The sequence below is a fragment of the Argopecten irradians genome, chromosome 1, assembly GCF_041381155.1.
Source record: "Argopecten irradians isolate NY chromosome 1, Ai_NY, whole genome shotgun sequence".
NCBI classification, from domain to species: domain Eukaryota; kingdom Metazoa; phylum Mollusca; class Bivalvia; order Pectinida; family Pectinidae; genus Argopecten; species Argopecten irradians.
Window position 1 is genome coordinate 8,879,144 of NC_091134.1, and position 18,080 is coordinate 8,897,223.

Genomic DNA, 18,080 nt, shown 5'->3' on the forward strand with positions numbered 1-18,080 from the left:
AAGCATTTTATACAACTAATTAGTTTGGTAAATAAAGTCGTTCCAATGAGCTGGAGCTAGTGAAAAGTATATGTATATCCTTTTTTTCTGTTTTTAAATAACCGTTACTTCTTTAATATTACTGTTGTATTCATTTGATAACCATGAGTCCACGAAATAGGTGGGGACAGAAGTGTAAAGTACATACATAATGTGTGTCATTTCACAAAATTTGACAGATGGTATGCGACGGTATGCGTATAATGTCACATTTTCCAGGTAGTTTACATGAGTGTCTCACCACATAATAGTATCGGCTGTTCATAGCCCTATAGACTAAACACTTACATGAAAGTGTGTGAAGCACGGATAATATGATCTGCGCAAACAAGCATATGTGAACAAAGTCATTTAATGGTGTACAAATGCACTAAAAACATGTATAAAGAACATATAACGTTAAAACAAAAACATTACAAATACAAAACGCACTCGGGAAAGTAATAAATTAAGTTTACAAATTAATACATATGGATGTATATGTGAAGCTTGAATTATATCTAACTATGTACACATAATTGAAAAAATGTTTTTATCAATATCTAGCATTATAAGTAACTCTTCCATGTTCTGGATTCTATCCTTCTGACGTCATCCCTCTGTCTTCTGACAATGGAATCCCTTTGTGTTTCGGCAGACGATCTGCTAAAGTATGCCTTACTGCAATAGCGCGTCTGGCACTTTTGTCTTTGCAGAATATCCTTGATTTTAGAGCAAGCAGTGCACAGCATGTCCAACAGAATGTCTGGAAGTTTCTCTGAGTGTGTATCCACACTTTTTGGTCTGATTGCACCTACAAGTATAAAAATAAAGTAAATTGATTTGGTTCAGACATAATTTGTTACTTTTTTCCGATATAGGTTAATTGCAATGCTATGTACCAATATAACTATCAAATAAACCGATTTGTTGCAGGTCTGACGTCATTGCTTCTTGTTTTCAATCTTTTGTTTCTTTTTGAAATTAAAGGTTTTGCAAGACAAAGTTATATCCCTGTATACTGTAACCCTATAGAGGTAGGCAGGCTGGTAGCCTTGCTTAAGCCCAAATAATATTATTGGTGATAGATGATTATAACCCTATAGAGATAGACAGGCTAGTAGCCCTGCTTAAGTCCCCATGAATATCATTAATAGATATGATATTTGAATATTCCCGCTAGGAAAACAGGAAGTGGGGTACCTGTTGAACCTTGACAGAAGTTGTTATGTTAGCCGTGTATAATTGTGGATCACGAGGCTGAGTTAAATTATAGTGTATTTTATAAGAATACAAGTATTAGTTATTTAATATCAACCATGTATATATTTATTAGGCTGTGTTTAATTTCATAGTGCATTATTGTGGTGTATATAATGTTGCTTATACCTAGTACTGATGTGTAGTATATTTAAAGGTCAGTAACGCGGGATTGTTTACTCATGTTTGCAGCCAGAGTTAGGTTGTTGTTTTAAGGCATGGCCAAACTAGGTGACCGAAATATCAGTAAATTGTTACGGCACCTACTTAGTAGCGACTATGTGGGATGTTCTGGAAAGCATGACAGGACATCGCACGGTCTATGTGTTAAACTAGGTGACCAATTTATTAGTTAATTGTTACCAAATAGGTATGGGTATGGTAGGGACTACGTGGAATGTTCTGGAAGAAATGACAGGACATCACGTGGTCCACACACCTGTTTAACTGCGCAGTATAGTTTGTGCAAAATGTGCATATTACAGGCGGTTCTGTCCAGCCTCAACCAAGTCCAGTCAGAAAATCAAAACATTTCTATTTTGTTAAGCCTGCATCAGGCGCCGGTAAGGCTGTATTCTGAATTAAAATTAGTAAATTTTGACAGTTTATGATGAGCTGGGTAACCTTTGGGGCAAGCATTGTCCCAACGGCACGTGTACCAGTCACGTACCCAATCATTATAAATAGAGGGCCGCAATAGGCCCCAGACGGAGACTGAAACCAGAACTGAGACTGAAACCAGACGGAGACTGAAACTAGACTGAAATTAGACGGACATCAGACGGGAATAAGACTGAGACTGGGTACTTCCGCCTCACATACACCTACGTCACCGCCTCCTCTAGGGCCACCTTTGAGAGAGAGAGAAAGTGAGAACTCTTGTCTACACTTTGAATAAAAGCCGTCAACAAGCTTCTACCCTACTCCTTGTCGTCATTTCGACCAACACAGCCATCCATAGGACGACAAGGTGGGGTAAGGGCTATGTTATTTGGTGCTGCATGACCAGGCTCTTCAATATAAAGAAGAAAAGAAAGAACCTGAAGACGAAGAAACAGACGGCTAAAGGTAAGCGAACTTTCTCTACTTTGATTAGTACCTCTAGTAGCTGACCATTTTTAATGTTGTATTAGGTATTTAGTGGTATAATTTGGTTAGTTAGAAACCAGGTACTGTCAGTATACATATTTTTGGCAATATTTAAAAAAAAAATGTCTCTCAATTTAGATGTAGACATGGCCCAATTAACTGAGCGTATGGCAGGTCTAACACAGACAGAACAAAATCAAAATATGCCCCCAGATCAGAATATTGCTCAGGACGATAGTGAGGTAGTGTTCAGAAACATGGCACAACATTTTAAGAACTTCTCTGCAGCTATGACAGCACAGGGAGTTTTCCAGGTCGTTAGGTCATTTGAGGGTGACCCCACTAAATTCAAGACCTGGATAAAAGAAATAGAAAAATACGCGAAATTAGTAGGGCTAGATGACAAGGAAATCCCTAAAATAGCGTATCAAACAAGTGTAGGTTCAGTAGGGGATTTTATCAAACGATATTTAGACGATTTAGAGGTAGATCTGTCTTGGGAGGACCTTAAGAAACTCCTCAAACAAAGATTCGCTGACATAACAGATTCGCATCAAGCTATGGCCTTATTACGTAAAACGATACAGAAACAGGACGAAAGCGTCCAAATATACGCTGAACGACTCCTGCAAGTAGCAGAAGACGCGTATCCTGATGCCCAGGAATGTGAAAAGGGCATTGTTCAAAGACAATTAGTTAACGCCTTTTGTGATGGGTTGCATTTCGACTATGTTAAGATGAAGGTTATGCGCGAGGACCCAGACACATTAGAGAGGGCGGTACATATAGCTATGCGCGAACAGAACCTTAGGAAAAGGTTCAATCTAAGACAAGACATGAATAATGACAATGACATGGTCTTAAGGCCAAGACAGGAACATGTATATGACCCTCAGGTAGCCCCTACGCGAGACACATACTTTAACCTTAGACATAACGAAACAAACACGAGGCGAGAAGTACCAATGGACATTGACCACACCAGATAGAGACAGTGTTATAAATGTAAACAAAACAATATCATAAGACATAGACCACGCCCAGTACAAGACAGAAATAGTTTTAGGGAAACACAGAGACAGACACCCCTTAATAGAGCCCCTAGAAATAGGTATTCAGACAATAGCAGATATCATAACCAAACTCAAAATAGGTCGTATAGTACAGGTAACAGAGTGCAAACTCAGAACCCCACACAAGTGCAGTTATTAGGTCCAAATAAACAAAGATCGCAATTCAGATGTTTTCAATGTAATGGAGAAGGTCACATAAGAAAGAACTGCCCCCAATTAAATAGAAAAGGTAGGCCGTTAAACTAAGGACCTCGCTTCATAAGGAAACCGATGGGGCGAGGTTGAAAAGAAATAAGAAGCATGTGTCTAAGAAAATAGAAATATCAGGTAACCCAAGTACAACTGTGATAAAAATAGGTAAACAAAAAATACGAGCTCTTTTAGACACAGGTGCTGAGGTTTCCATAATCAGCAATAGGATTTTTAAGATGTTACCGAATAAACCACGACTAAGAAAAGAAAGCATGACTCTCCAATCCGTCAGCAGTACACCGCTCAAGGTAATAGGTTCAGCAGACATTTCATTTCAAATAAGACATTTGACCTTAAGACATAAATTTTATGTTGTTGATGGCATGAACAGAAACTGCATCCTTGGTTTAGATTTTCTTAAACAAAATGGCGTTAGAATATATTTTGACCTTGCATGTATGCGTATAGGTAAGACCTATGTTCAATTAGAGGAAGACATACATATTGCCTCAATAATAAGGACCACCCACAAGACATTGTTAAGACCGCAAACGGCAACGATATGTCAGGTAAGACTCCCAAGAACTTTTAAGATACCAGGATCAAAGCTCTTAGAGATATCAGCAAATGACACTTGTATATATGATGAACCTGGTTTGACCTTACAAAACGGTGTAACAAAGGTCACGAACCCTCGCAAGATACCTATCTTGATACTTAACCAAACAAACAGGACGATTAACCTAAAACGAGGAAGTGTAGTAGGCAAAGCACAGGCCTTAGAAGACAAAGACATTTCAAGTATAACTGCGACAAAAGACGATGACAAAGACGAAGAAAACTTTAAGGAGGTAGATGTACCAGACGAGTACAGTGCTGAGACACTAAAGATATTAAGAAGAAACAAGGATCTATTCGCCAAAAAGGATTCTCAGCTTGGACATACAAAGACAGTTAAGATGCATATAGAAACAGGAGATCACAAACCAATTAAGAACCGACCTTACAGGACACCCCTGAAGAAACGTCAAGTAGTGGACGAAGCTATTGACGAGATGTTAAAGGCAAAGGTCATAGGTAGGTCTAGAAGTCCCTGGAGTTTTGGCTTAGTGGTAGTTGATAAGAAAGATGGAAGTAAGAGAATGTGTGTAGATTTTAGGAGTTTAAATAAGATCGTTACCCCGATGTCAGTACCTCTTCCTTTGATAGATGACATTTTGACCCTCCTAGGACACTCAAAACATTTCACTACATTAAATTTGAAAAGTGGATATTGGCAAGTAGAACTCGACGAGGAAAGTAAACAAAAGACAGCTTTTGCCTGTCACAAAGGACTATTCCAGTTCAACAGAATGCCTTTCGGACTAAGTAACGCCCCTGCTGTCTTCCAAGAATTGATGAATATTGTCTTACAAGGATGTGAACAATTCTCCACAGCTTACCTTGATGATGTCATAATTTACAGTAGGACAGCTGAAGAACACCTGAAACACTTACAGATAGTCTTCAACAAATTAAGACAACATGGACTCAAACTAAAGCTTAAGAAATGCACTTTCTTCAAGAAAGAGACGGAATATCTTGGCTTTATGATTACGGACAAAGGTGTAAAGCCGGACCAAAAGAAAGTTGAAGCTATTAGGGCCTTACCAACCCCTACTTGCGTAAGAGATGTAAGAGCATTCATTGGAATGTGCGGTTACTATAGGAAGCACATCCCCAACTTCTCAAAAATAGCGGAATGTCTTACAGAACTAACCAAGAAGTATGCTAGGTTCAAATGGACTGAAGAATGTCAGAAGTCATTTGACTATCTTAAAGAAAGTCTTACAGTAGTACCTCTACTAGCATACCCAGACCCAAACCTACCATATGTGCTTTATACAGATGCATCAGACACATGCATAGGAGCTTGTCTTACACAGAAGACAAAGGAAGGTGAAGAAATGCCACTTTATTACTTGTCACATAAGCTTAGCCCAACACAGCGTAGGTGGTCTGTGATAGAGAAGGAAGCATTTGCTGTGGTATATGCTCTTCAGAAGCTTGATAACTACTTACACAACAGTTCCTTTGTAATAAGAACGGACCATCGCCCACTTTCTTACATATTCTCAGACAAGAAGACATTGAATAAGAAACTCTCCTTATGGTCCCTTACTGTAGCGTCCTATAATTGTAAGGTAGAATATATTGAAGGTAGATTTAATTGTTGCGCGGACTTACTATCGCGACTACCAACAGATACAGCGGAAGAAGCTGAGGATAAGCAAGGAGAAACACAGGAAACTACAGACATTCATGATGTCTTGGACGTAGATGACAGAGCCTTAGAGATTGGAGCTCTCAACTCTAACAAATTTAAGCCAAGAGACTTTGTCAGTAGTACAGTTGATACTCCAGACGATATTGTTAAACCTCATATGGATCTCCCTAAAGACATAGACATAAGAAAAACTCAAGACAATGACGAAGACATATCAAAGCTGAGACTTAGACTTTGTAATGGACAAGCAACCAAGAGTGAGGAGGAGCGCTTCTTGGTTGTAGATAACTTAGTGTATTATTTGTCAAACGCGGAATCAGATGACCCGGTCTTGAGACTTTACATTCCGAAGGAACTTGAAGGAATGGTGATAACACAGTATCATGATTTCCTAGGTCATATGGCAGTTGACAAAACATATGACGCAATAAGAAAGAAGTATTATTTTCCTTTGTTATACAAGAAGGTTCACCAACACATTGAAAAGTGTGTGACTTGTCAGACAAGAAGTCACAGTAACCCTCATCCTCCTCTTCAAGACAGCCAGATACCCCCATACCCTTTTGCTAAGGTAGCAATGGATTTATCAGGCCCTTATCCCCAGACATTATCAGGAAACAAATACATCGTGTCGTTCATAGATGTTTACTCTGGCTTTCCGGAAGCATTTCCAGTCCCTGACAAATCAGCAGCAAACATTGTACATCTTATCTTGGAAGAACTATTCCCAAGATATGGTAGCGTATTAGAACTGGTTACAGATAACGGTTCAGAGAATATCGCTAGATCAGTAAAGGAGACACTAAAAGCATTGAATATCCACCATGTTACCACTTCTTATTATTGCCCTCAGTCAAATGGAAAAGTGGAGAGATTTCATAGAACGATGGTAGACATTTTGGCCAAGAAGATCAAAGAAAACGTTAACACGTGGGATCTTTTCTTAAACCAAGTTTTGGCCGCAGTAAGATTTCATACCAGTGAGGTAACAAAGGCTTCGCCTTTCTTTCTGCTTTATAACCGCGATGTAGTACTCCCCTTGGACACAATCTTAAAGCCAAGACGGCGGTATGCCGGTGAAGAGTTACACAAGATCGCCTTAGAGCAGCAACATAAGTCCTTTGTTCTAGTGCATAGACACATGAAGCAAGCGAAGAAGAAACAGAAGAAACTCGCTGATAGGAACTGTAAAGACGAGAATCTTAAGACAGGAGATCCGGTTTACATAAGAAACCATAAGCGTACCTCAAAACTGGACAATAAATGGACACCTTACTATAGGATTATAGAGCAAACTGGACCAGTAAGTTTTAAGGTAAGAAACCAGCTTACAGGTGAAGTCACGAAGACACACGCGAGGCATTTACGATTAGCAAATGTTGATGAATGGGAGTTGCCCAAAGATAATATAGGTCGACCTTTAAGGAAATCGACATATGTAGTTCCCCCTGAGAGTAGTTCAGAGGAGTCTGAGGAGGAAACATCCTTAAAAAGAGTCATAAGATATAGAAGACAAGAAAGGTCAGATTCGGACTCTGAGGATGATATTCCGTTAATGGAGCTAAGACAAAGGCTCCGGACCCGAGAATTGGACAAAGCTAGTCCTATTGATTCAGATGATGAACTTATACCTTTATCACAATTGAAAGGTAAGTTAAATGAAAACAATAACGCTGACACTCAGACAGATGACGACGATGATGATGATTTTGTAGATGCGTCTGAGACTGGTGGTACTGCTGATGACATGGAGATTGATGCGATAAATAAATTAGCAAATGAAGTTACGACCCAAATCTCCACCGCAGTAGATAAAACATGTCAAGATGATAGGCTCAACAATAGAAAAGATGTAGATTCTAAGAACCAGACAAAGAAAGTTAAGAGAAATATATCAAGAGACTCTGAGGACAATTCAGAGCTATTTAAAAAATGTCTGAAATATTTTCTTCGAGATCAATAACGAGATTCATTAGTGACCCGTTTCTTATCGTTTCAGAAAACGAAATATAAGCTTTTGTTCTTAATCTAAGATATTGATGAATATTTAGGTACATACACTAAGATCGATAGGGCCCTTAGTGAAGCAAAGGAATTAGTTGGATTAGCTAGAGATTATCTTAATCATTTGAAACTTCAGATCAATATGCTATCTCTAGGACATTTAAGCCCTTCAGTCATTTCACCCCCAGACTTGTACGAACTCCTTATAGAAGTAGAAAGCAAACTTGACCCAGGTGTTAGAGTACCTTTTGACACGGAAACTGACCTTTGGGAATTTTATAAGACAGTGACCTGTACGACACTTATTAGTACTGATAGCCTTATTGTAGTTATTTCGATTCCATTAATAGACATGGTTGGCAAGTTTGTTGTGTACCGAGCACATAACCTTCCTCTTCCGTACCTTGGATCGAATCAAACAAATATTTTGGCGACTTATAAATTAGAAGCAAAAGCTCTTGCAATTAATGAAGGGAAAACACAATTGGTTACAATGACAATTGAGGAGATGAATCAATGTGTAAATAGCGTTACAAACTACTGCAGGTTTCGTAGTCCAATGTATACTGTAATGGGAAATAAGAAATGTATTGTTAATCTTTTTATGAATTGGACCAATAATTTAGTTAAATATTGTACTACAGTAGTACAAAATACAAACACTGCCCCTATGGCCCAGTATTTGACCAATGGCCAATGGATAGTTGTCCACGATAGATCTTTGACCTTTACACTGAAATGCCCCTATAGAACCCAATCTGGTACTGTGGTGACCAGATACCCTATTGACACCTTATCCCTTACGGAAGGTTGTTCTGCATCAAATGAATATATGACCTTGCCCTCATATTATCATTCAGAGAGTAAATATAACCTAACAGATCATTTTCAACAGGTGATTTCAAATTATTATGTAGGCTCCATTGAACTCTGGAAACCAATGACCCAAAGACTACCAAATGTAAAAAACATTAAGATACCCCCATAAACTTAAGCCTATAAAGGAAATCCCCATTGATGAGTTGATAAATGAACTTGACAATTCATTTGATCTTGAACCCATGGAATCTGATTTGCCCCTCTCGACCTACTTGTCGATAGTAGGTGTGGTAGTAGTTGTTGTTATAGTGATATATTTATGTCGTAGGAGAATTAGGGATAAATGTCAGAAATGTAGGTTAGGTAAATGGTCAGTGAAAAGGGGAAAGTCAGAGTCGAGTGTCTCGCAAGCCTCAAGACCCATGCAAAGACACAAAAGTAACCAATCCACAGAAGACATGACAGCCTTAGAAGAATTGATGACAACATACATCAAGGAACTCGTCCACCAGGAACAAGAAAACACAGAAAAACCTACACTGATGTCAGGAAATTACCCTGAGGGCGTTGACCTCGCCGAGGCAGATGTAACTGCCTCATCAGGAAGTGGAGGAATTGAATCAGGTAAACAGGACTGCCTTACAACCCGAGTACGAAGTGTAATATACCCAGACTTAAGAAAAGAGCTCAGTCTTCCATAGACAGATATAAAGTAACGTCTTGGTCGTAACAAGACAATGTCTAAATGTGAAGAAGGAAATGATAATGACCCGGTGAAACATTATGCCTTGATATTTAACGATTAAAGATACTTACGAGACAAAGATATACATATAATGTCTCGGTTATTACAAGACAATACGGAAACGTCTTGGTGTTAACAAGACCAACTCTTGTCTGGATATTAACGTTAATCAATTAAAAAAAATCACAATGTCTTAATGCGGATAAGACAAAATGTGACCTCTTCAAGAACCGTGGTGGATGACGGACCTAAGAACATAAAGAAGCTCTGGATATAACTAAATAAGCAGCAACTGTGGAAATAAACTGTGGATTTTTATATAGGAGCAGCCATATCATTACGAATTATTTTTAACGATGAAGTTACCATGGAACTGTGTGACTGTTAAATAGGTTCAAACTGTTAAATACATTGTATGTTCGAACTACAATGGAAGTGAATGTGAAATATGTTTGAACTACAATGGACGAACTGTGAAATATGTTTGAACTACAATGGACGAACTGTGAAATATAATTACTCGCCAACTTTATGATGTTGTGACCATAGAACTGTGACTGTAAATAAGACTTTATATTGCATGAATATATTAAAGAGATGTTTATAGTATAACGTCCAAGATAATTACAATATGTGTATGTACATGTACATATTGTGCATTAAGGTAAAAGAGTTTAATAGTTTAACGTTTAATAGGATAACTTCGCGATAATTAAAGATATACTGCATGACGCATGCGAATGAAAGAAGGTTGAAAGGAGAAATGAATGGAATGGCCACTAGTTACTATTTAGGGATTTTTTTTTAAAAGGAGGCGGTGGTAAATTGAAATATTAATAATACTTGATACTTTGCGTTAAGAAATATGTAAGCCATTCTGAGAAATGCCTTACATATTGTCTTGTTTGAAGAAAGGGGCGATTGTAACCCTATAGAGGTAGGCAGGCTGGTAGCCTTGCTTAAGCCCAAATAATATTATTGGTGATAGATGATTATAACCCTATAGAGATAGACAGGCTAGTAGCCCTGCTTAAGTCCCCATGAATATCATTAATAGATATGATATTTGAATATTCCCGCTAGGTAAACAGGAAGTGGGGTACCTGTTGAACCTTGACAGAAGTTGTTATGTTAGCCGTGTATAATTGTGGATCACGAGGCTGAGTTAAATTATAGTGTATTTTATAAGAGTACAAGTATTAGTTATTTAATAACAACCATGTATATATTTATTAGGCTGTGTTTAATTTCATAGTGCATTATTGTGGTGTATATAATGTTGCTTATACCTAGTACTGATGTGTAGTATATTTAAAGGTCAGTAACGCGGGATTGTTTACTCATGTTTGCAGCCAGAGTTAGGTTGTTGTTTTAAGGCATGGCCAAACTAGGTGACCGAAATATCAGTAAATTGTTACGGCACCTACTTAGTAGCGACTATGTGGGATGTTCTGGAAAGCATGACAGGACATCGCACGGTCTATGCACGTGTTAAACTAGGTGACCAATTTATTAGTTAATTGTTACCAAATAGGTATGGGTATGGTAGGGACTACGTGGAATGTTCTGGAAGAAATGACAGGACATCACGTGGTCCACACACCTGTTTAACTGCGCAGTATAGTTTGTGCAAAATGTGCATATTACAGGCGGTTCTGTCCAGCCTCAACCAAGTCCAGTCAGAAAATCAGAACATTTCTATTTTGTTAAGCCTGCATCAGGCGCCGGTAAGGCTGTATTCTGAATTAAAATTAGTAAATTTTGACAGTTTATGATGAGCTGGGTAACCTTTGGGGCAAGCATTGTCCCAACGGCACGTGTACCAGTCACGTACCCAATCATTATAAATAGAGGGCCGCAATAGGCCCCAGACGGAGACTGAAACCAGAACTGAGACTGAAACCAGACGGAGACTGAAACTAGACTGAAATTAGACGGACATCAGACGGGAATAAGACTGAGACTGGGTACTTCCGCCTCACATACACCTACGTCACCGCCTCCTCTAGGGCCACACACATGAGAGAGAGAAAGTGAGAACTCTTGTCTACACTTTGAATAAAAGCCGTCAACAAGCTTCTACCCTACTCCTTGTCGTCATTTCGACCAACATAGCCAGCCATAGGACGACAATACATGTTACTAACAGCTCTCATTGTAATTATTTTTACAATTTATAGTTTTGAAGATAAGTTTTATTTTTCAAATGAGACATTCAATGTTATTCAGATGATCATGAAATGATATATTCATATCTATATACGTACCTCGCTTTGAAAAACTGTATATACGCCGTCGATATGCCTCAAAAGTTTCGAAATTCGTAGCATCAGTTCCATAACGTTCATTACTTCTAAGTAAATGTCCTTCTGTTAAATTAACAAGCAAATAGAGAAATACACATAAACTCAGTAAGTTATTCATGATTTCACACTAGTCGATGTGACAAGTACAGACTTCAAAATAAAGAAACAGGTGAAAAAACAAACGTTATATCAAATGTATGTGTCATGTTCACCCGTTATTCACACGGTTACAACCGACTGTTGATTGGTTTATATATTTAGTGCGAGGGAAAATACCCTTGTGCGGTAATTCTTCCTTTGACGTCATTTCAGTATTGTCCAATCGTAAAGCAGGTGATGCCGTGTTACATATATAAATCAGCGCGTAATCACATTATGATGCATTACTTGTTTTGTGGTGAAGTCATGCGGATCTGTGAAGAAGTCATATCGAGATGTGAAACCACAAGATCATTGTAGAAATAATCCATCCCCGAGTCTCCATGTGGTGGAAAGTTAATCTGCTCTAGGTTAAATACCGTCTTACCTGATATGTGTCATTTTACAGCAAGACTGAAGCAAATTATAAATAAGAGAGAGAGAGAAAGGAGAAATTTGCCCATGTGAAGTACCTGTGCTTGAACAAAATTTTAAATATTTCAATAACCTAATATTAATTAAAATGCAGTATTTTACCGATGACCTGATCTACAAAAATATGATTTGTTTGTTTGTTTTGTTTGTTAGCGTTTAAAGGTCGATCAATAACCACGGTCATTTAGCTATAGGGTCAAACACATTATAATATGTCTACATTACTCTTTCGGCAACCATAACGGCTCATTCCCCGAACACCAACTCTGGTAAATACAATGGGAGGTGTTTATGTAGGAAATCCTTTGAAGTTTAGTTATACGGTCCGTTTCAAACTATAATACTCAGGTAACTTTTCAACCAGGTAATTTTTATATTCATACCTACATATGTACATGTATGATAAGAAACATAATAAGATATACTTAAGTTTTGTTAATTAAGTTCAAGCACTCACTTATATATCTTATATTATTTATTATACAATTATTATTGCTTTTTTAAATCATCATATAAAAAACCACACTGTACAATATTTATTAGTGTCACACATGTTTTACAATCAATTATAGTAATTGATTGTAGCACTAGTTAAACAGAATGTGTATTTTTTAATTGCCATACTCGATCAAGCCTTACTTATATCACAGAAAACAGATGAAAATAGTAATCGATCCTATCAGCAAAGGGGGGAAACATCTTGATTTATAAGATAAACCTCCATTAAGTGTTTAAAAGCGCACAATAAACATATGCAATCAGTTAGATGAACATATTATTAATTAACAATCTATATCAATATTTAAAAATAAAGTTATTAATTCACAATCTATATCAATATTTAAAAATAAAGTTGATAAACTCATTACAACTCTGTCTGTTGTTAGTGTGATTTTTACATATTGTTCCCCCCGATCTATTAACATAGTACTGTGTCAACTCCGACAAGGAGTTAGTAACCTTAATTATGATAGATTTAGTGAAACTTTAATTGACAGTGCTCAATGTGATTGTGGTAATCATACTGAAGACATTAACCATTTTTTCTTCTTTTGCCCACTTTTTAATTTCTGTAGACAGTTTTTATACTTGATCTTAAACAGAATTGGCTATATCTCAGCTGACATTCTAATTAGCTTTTATTTATACTTACATTGTTCATTTGTTCACGTCCTGAAATACATTCCCATCTAAAGTCAAATATATCATATACGGATAATATTGAACCATGGATATACCATTTCAAGATATTGACATAGCAGAAGTAATTAACATTCATATTAGAGTTAGAGCTAGAGTAGAGATAAAATTAAAATTAGACAAAAGAATCGGATCATACAAATCGCTCAAGACAGAAAATAAAATGTCAGTAACTAAAATTAGTTGGATGCTCGTCCTTGTGTCTAGAGAATGAATTAAGTTAGCACTATAAAACGGCATTGTGAGATATCGGACCAAGCTAGGTTAGTGATTACTATGTTGACAACCAGTTTAATTTTCAAATCACGCCAAACTTTTGTTGTGATTTTTGTAATTTTACAAAATTTTGTAAGTACTATTGGCCATGGACCGTACCACACGATGAATGAGAGTTAGACAAAAGAATTAGAAATCCAAACCTGAAATGGCTGATATTTAAGTTAAATCAAATTAAGTATTAGCTTCCCAAAAAGCTAAGTGGGCTACAATGAAGCTTAATCCTTTGATTAGACAGAATATGGAAATTAAACAATGATATGACGATATTGTTTTGCAATTTTAATTGTTCTGTTGAAAGCCATTTTATAATTTGTGAGCTTGTGTTAGTGCAAGGTATTGTAGCGAGATCTAGTACAGACGAACAGTTTTAATATTGCTTTTGCTACCAACATAAATAAAAAGGGTTTTATGCAGAGATTGCTAAGCTCAGAGAAAAGGCAAAGAAAATATTGAATTTAATATAATATGTTTCTGTGTTTTTTCTATGTTCCGTTTTCATTACGCTTTTAGTATGTACTGTCATTTGTTTCGTGTCCCGTTAATTAGCATCTACGTATATACGCATTGTCTGCTTATTATTGTTACACGATGGTGAGCTAAATTAAATAAGATAATATAAAAGTAATGTCTCGAACATGGTATACTACTACAGATATATTTTTTCCATCTGTATTTCTAGAAGATACTTATTCAGAAAAACTGAAATCTGAACGGATGCAAGCGCTGTGCGACCATGCTTTATCAGAAAGGTGGCGTCCGAATCAGGACAGATTCAAGTCTGTTTCCTTAATTTGGTGTGATATTCTTCAAAGAAAAAGCGATGCTTGTTCAGACGTTCTTGCTACACGACTATCCTGCAAGATGGCGTGAATTGCTTATGAAACTAAATGCATATTTTGTCACAGTATATTTATTATGAGAAATCATTGAAAATTATTAATGACTGATAACTTGCTGGAAAATCCGCCAAACTATAACGGTCATTCGGTTTTTCAGAATAGATATACCATGAATGCTTGACCGTTTTCGTTTATTCGGAACAACCGGTTCGACCGTTGGTTAAAGTCATTATTTCAAGTATAAATCCTGACGGACCTGTATTTTTTTTATACAGGCCTGTGAGGGCTAAAGTCAAGGATCGTCTGAAAACAATATAAAATCACCAGGCCTGTTTTTAATTAATAAATGAACAACAAGGTCCAACCAGTCAAACCGTATAATTAAAAACGGCCCTAATTCTCTACTAAAATCTCGATAGATGCAAGCCCTGCGTGACCACGATTTATCAGGAAGATGGCGCCGAAATCCCGGACATATTCAGGTCTGTTTCCGTCATTCGTTTTAATATTACTTCGACAGGCAATGCTTGTAACACACTGAATATCCGTCTGATTCAAGCGTTCTTGCTACATGGCCATCCTGCAAGATGGCGTGATTTGCATACGATTCTAACTGCTACGCCTCAAGCGGCGTAGCAAAGAGCTTTTAATATGTAATTCACTACTTATATTTACAGATTTACAATACTTACAATGCATAGATTTTAATTTTACATATACACAACAGAGCTTAACATGATTTTTTGGCAGTTTTGCCAAAATTAATTAAACATTGTTTTGTATGTATACAATGTACGTCTAAAGATGCGGCCGAGGTATGGTCTTTAATTTCGTTTCACATTTCTACAATGTTGTTAGTAATTGTAAGGTGACTTTTGCATGCATGTTTTTATAAACACTTTAAGTCTGTACTGTTATTAATGTTTATTAGTCTTTATACATCTTTGTCTGTCCATTCAAGAATGATTTTTACAGCTTAATTCATCAAACTTTTTTTTCTGAATCAATAGATTGGCGGAGAAAAAATAGCATCTCAAAATTTTTCGCCAAGTTATATTATCACACAATGTGCCAAGTCACCATAACGTAACACATAACAGGTTAATGGTTGTATATATTTAATAATATCTATTATTACATACAATGCGCAAATTACATGTATTTGGGATAAGATATATGTATTAAAAAATAATCGCCATATAAGATAGCTGAATTTACAGTTTTTACTATTTAAGGTAATGCTAACGTGTTTTCCTTTTCTTCATAAGGTCAATCCAGTCAAAATGAACCACATGTATTTCAATATTTAAGACTTTCAATATACGAATAGCTATGGAGTTCTTAACTTCCCTTTAATATTATGATTTCGACGTCGGTTGTAGCTTTATAAATGCACGCTGCAAGAAGGATAACATTATCTTTCTCTTGAATGATTGAATGTACATTTATTTAAAATCGGAAAACCAAATGATAAACATATGTGTTTAAATGGAATCATATGTCCAAAATTAGAGAAAGAATAAAACAAAACAAAACAAACAACAGACAAAACAAAACAAAAAAACATGAGAGCATATAAAGACACAAAGGCTGCATTTTAACTATGGTCGACACAAAAAGAATAACACTATTTTTTAAGATTAGGAATTCAAATTATTTCAGAAAACAAAAATACTGTTGCTTTTGTAACCGATTAATCAAACGTAGAGTTCAAGCACAGGCATTTGGCTCAGTATATGTAATACTGACAAAGCATAAAAATAAAAAAATAAAATGTAAATTGATTCCCAAATATTGGAAATAAACAATCTAATAAAATTGAAAAGATAAAGGTGTTCCTATTTTATAAACAAAATGTTGCACGTTCAAAGATAAGTGTAATCATTTCATTGCTAATTATTAAAAAAAAACATTCACTGCTAGTGCAGGATTTATAGTCCTCTGAAGAAATTTAGTAACAACACATATAATTTAATGTTTTTGTCTAGCATTTCCCGATTTTTCTTTTGATAATAATTCTGTATAAATAAATGTTCTTGATTTTTCCCACTAGATAAGACAGATCCATTAAATACTTTGTTTCGAAGAGTGTGCTGTTAGCTTATTTAAGCTGATTCATAAAAAAACGCATATGTCCATATATAATGTTGGTTAAACTAATAAAAAACAATTATCATGTAAAGAGTTATAACGTTTTCAATCTACAGAGTAAAGAATACCTCCTTGAAAGTGATACGAGATATTTATAGCAACAGAGGTGGTCAAACCTGCCCGGGGGTGGCCAAACTTACTCGCGGGATAAGTTCGGCCAACTCAGTATTTGGATATCTGTCGGGTTCTGCGCATGCATTCCACTTAATTTCGCTTGGATCCGGAATGTATTCCAAATAAGGAGTTATTCCTTCCCAAGAGAAGCCAAAACCATAGACACCGTCTTCCGGGAATACAATGATGTCCGCTCCCTGGAAAGAGTGTAAAATGTACAGAGTTAGATTCAACACCAGAATTAAAGCACAAAACTTTAAATTAAATAATATGTTTTACCTCCGTCCAGTTTTGTTTGTCTGTTCGAAGGGGCTTATTTCTTCAAAAGATTGCGCTAAGCGCTGCATGTTTATAATTGTCAGTTATGTCTTCTAAATTTTAAATTTAAACAAAACTAAATATTTTTTAATTGTATTATTTCGTATACTAGCACATTATGATACTTTTACATGTACATATATAAAATAAACTCCATATTACATGTACATAAACTGTAGTCTGTTTTTCACACGCCTCGGTTGTATTTTCAATGCATCACAGTATAACAAACTAGAAACAAACAAAAACAAATTTTAGCGTTTACACGACTCGTTTCATGGTTGTGTTTTCCTTTCTTTTCTGTGTCTGCGTTGGTATGCGTAGGTCCCAAGAGTGAAAAACAAAAATACAAACATTTTGAAAGACAAGAATACAAAACCGAAAAACGCAAGCATTTTGAAAAATAAAAACTCAAGTGTATTTTTTTTTAAACAAAAACACGAGCATTTTTGAAAAACGAAAACACAAGCATTGTTGAAAAACAAAAAAAAACACTAGCTTTTTTGAAAAAAAATCAAAAACAGGAGTGATTTCTTTAAAACAGAAACACAAGCATTGTTGAAAAACAAAAAGACTCACAGATAAAACAATGCTGTCTACCATCCTCAAAGATGTGAAATTTGTTAAACAATAACAATCCAATCAATTTGAAAAATGAAATAAATTTTGAGGGGGAGAAGTATACAAAGACAATAACGTCTACGATAACGTCTGAAAAGAATGAGTTCTGTAGGGAAATCTTATTATTATTTATGAGTGTGTGTCTTTTTCACTTTTGCTGGCAGTTAGATTTCAGAAAAACAAAGGGACGCAAAACAGAGAGAGAGAAAAACT

General features: G+C 36.2%; 1 protein-coding gene across 1 annotated transcript; it reads right to left on the reverse strand.

The window, feature by feature from the left end:
- Positions 1 to 480: 480 nt before the first annotated feature.
- On the reverse strand, positions 481 to 17,849 carry LOC138317968 (uncharacterized). Its single transcript, XM_069260381.1, has 4 exons — positions 17,826 to 17,849; positions 16,955 to 17,125; positions 11,734 to 11,835; positions 481 to 832 (listed from the first exon to the last, which is right to left on the reverse strand). The coding sequence occupies exons 1-4, from the start codon at positions 17,847 to 17,849 to the stop codon at positions 617 to 619; spliced, it is 513 nt and encodes a 170-aa protein (XP_069116482.1). The 3' UTR covers positions 481 to 616.
- Between the last annotated feature and the right edge of the window lie 231 nt (positions 17,850 to 18,080).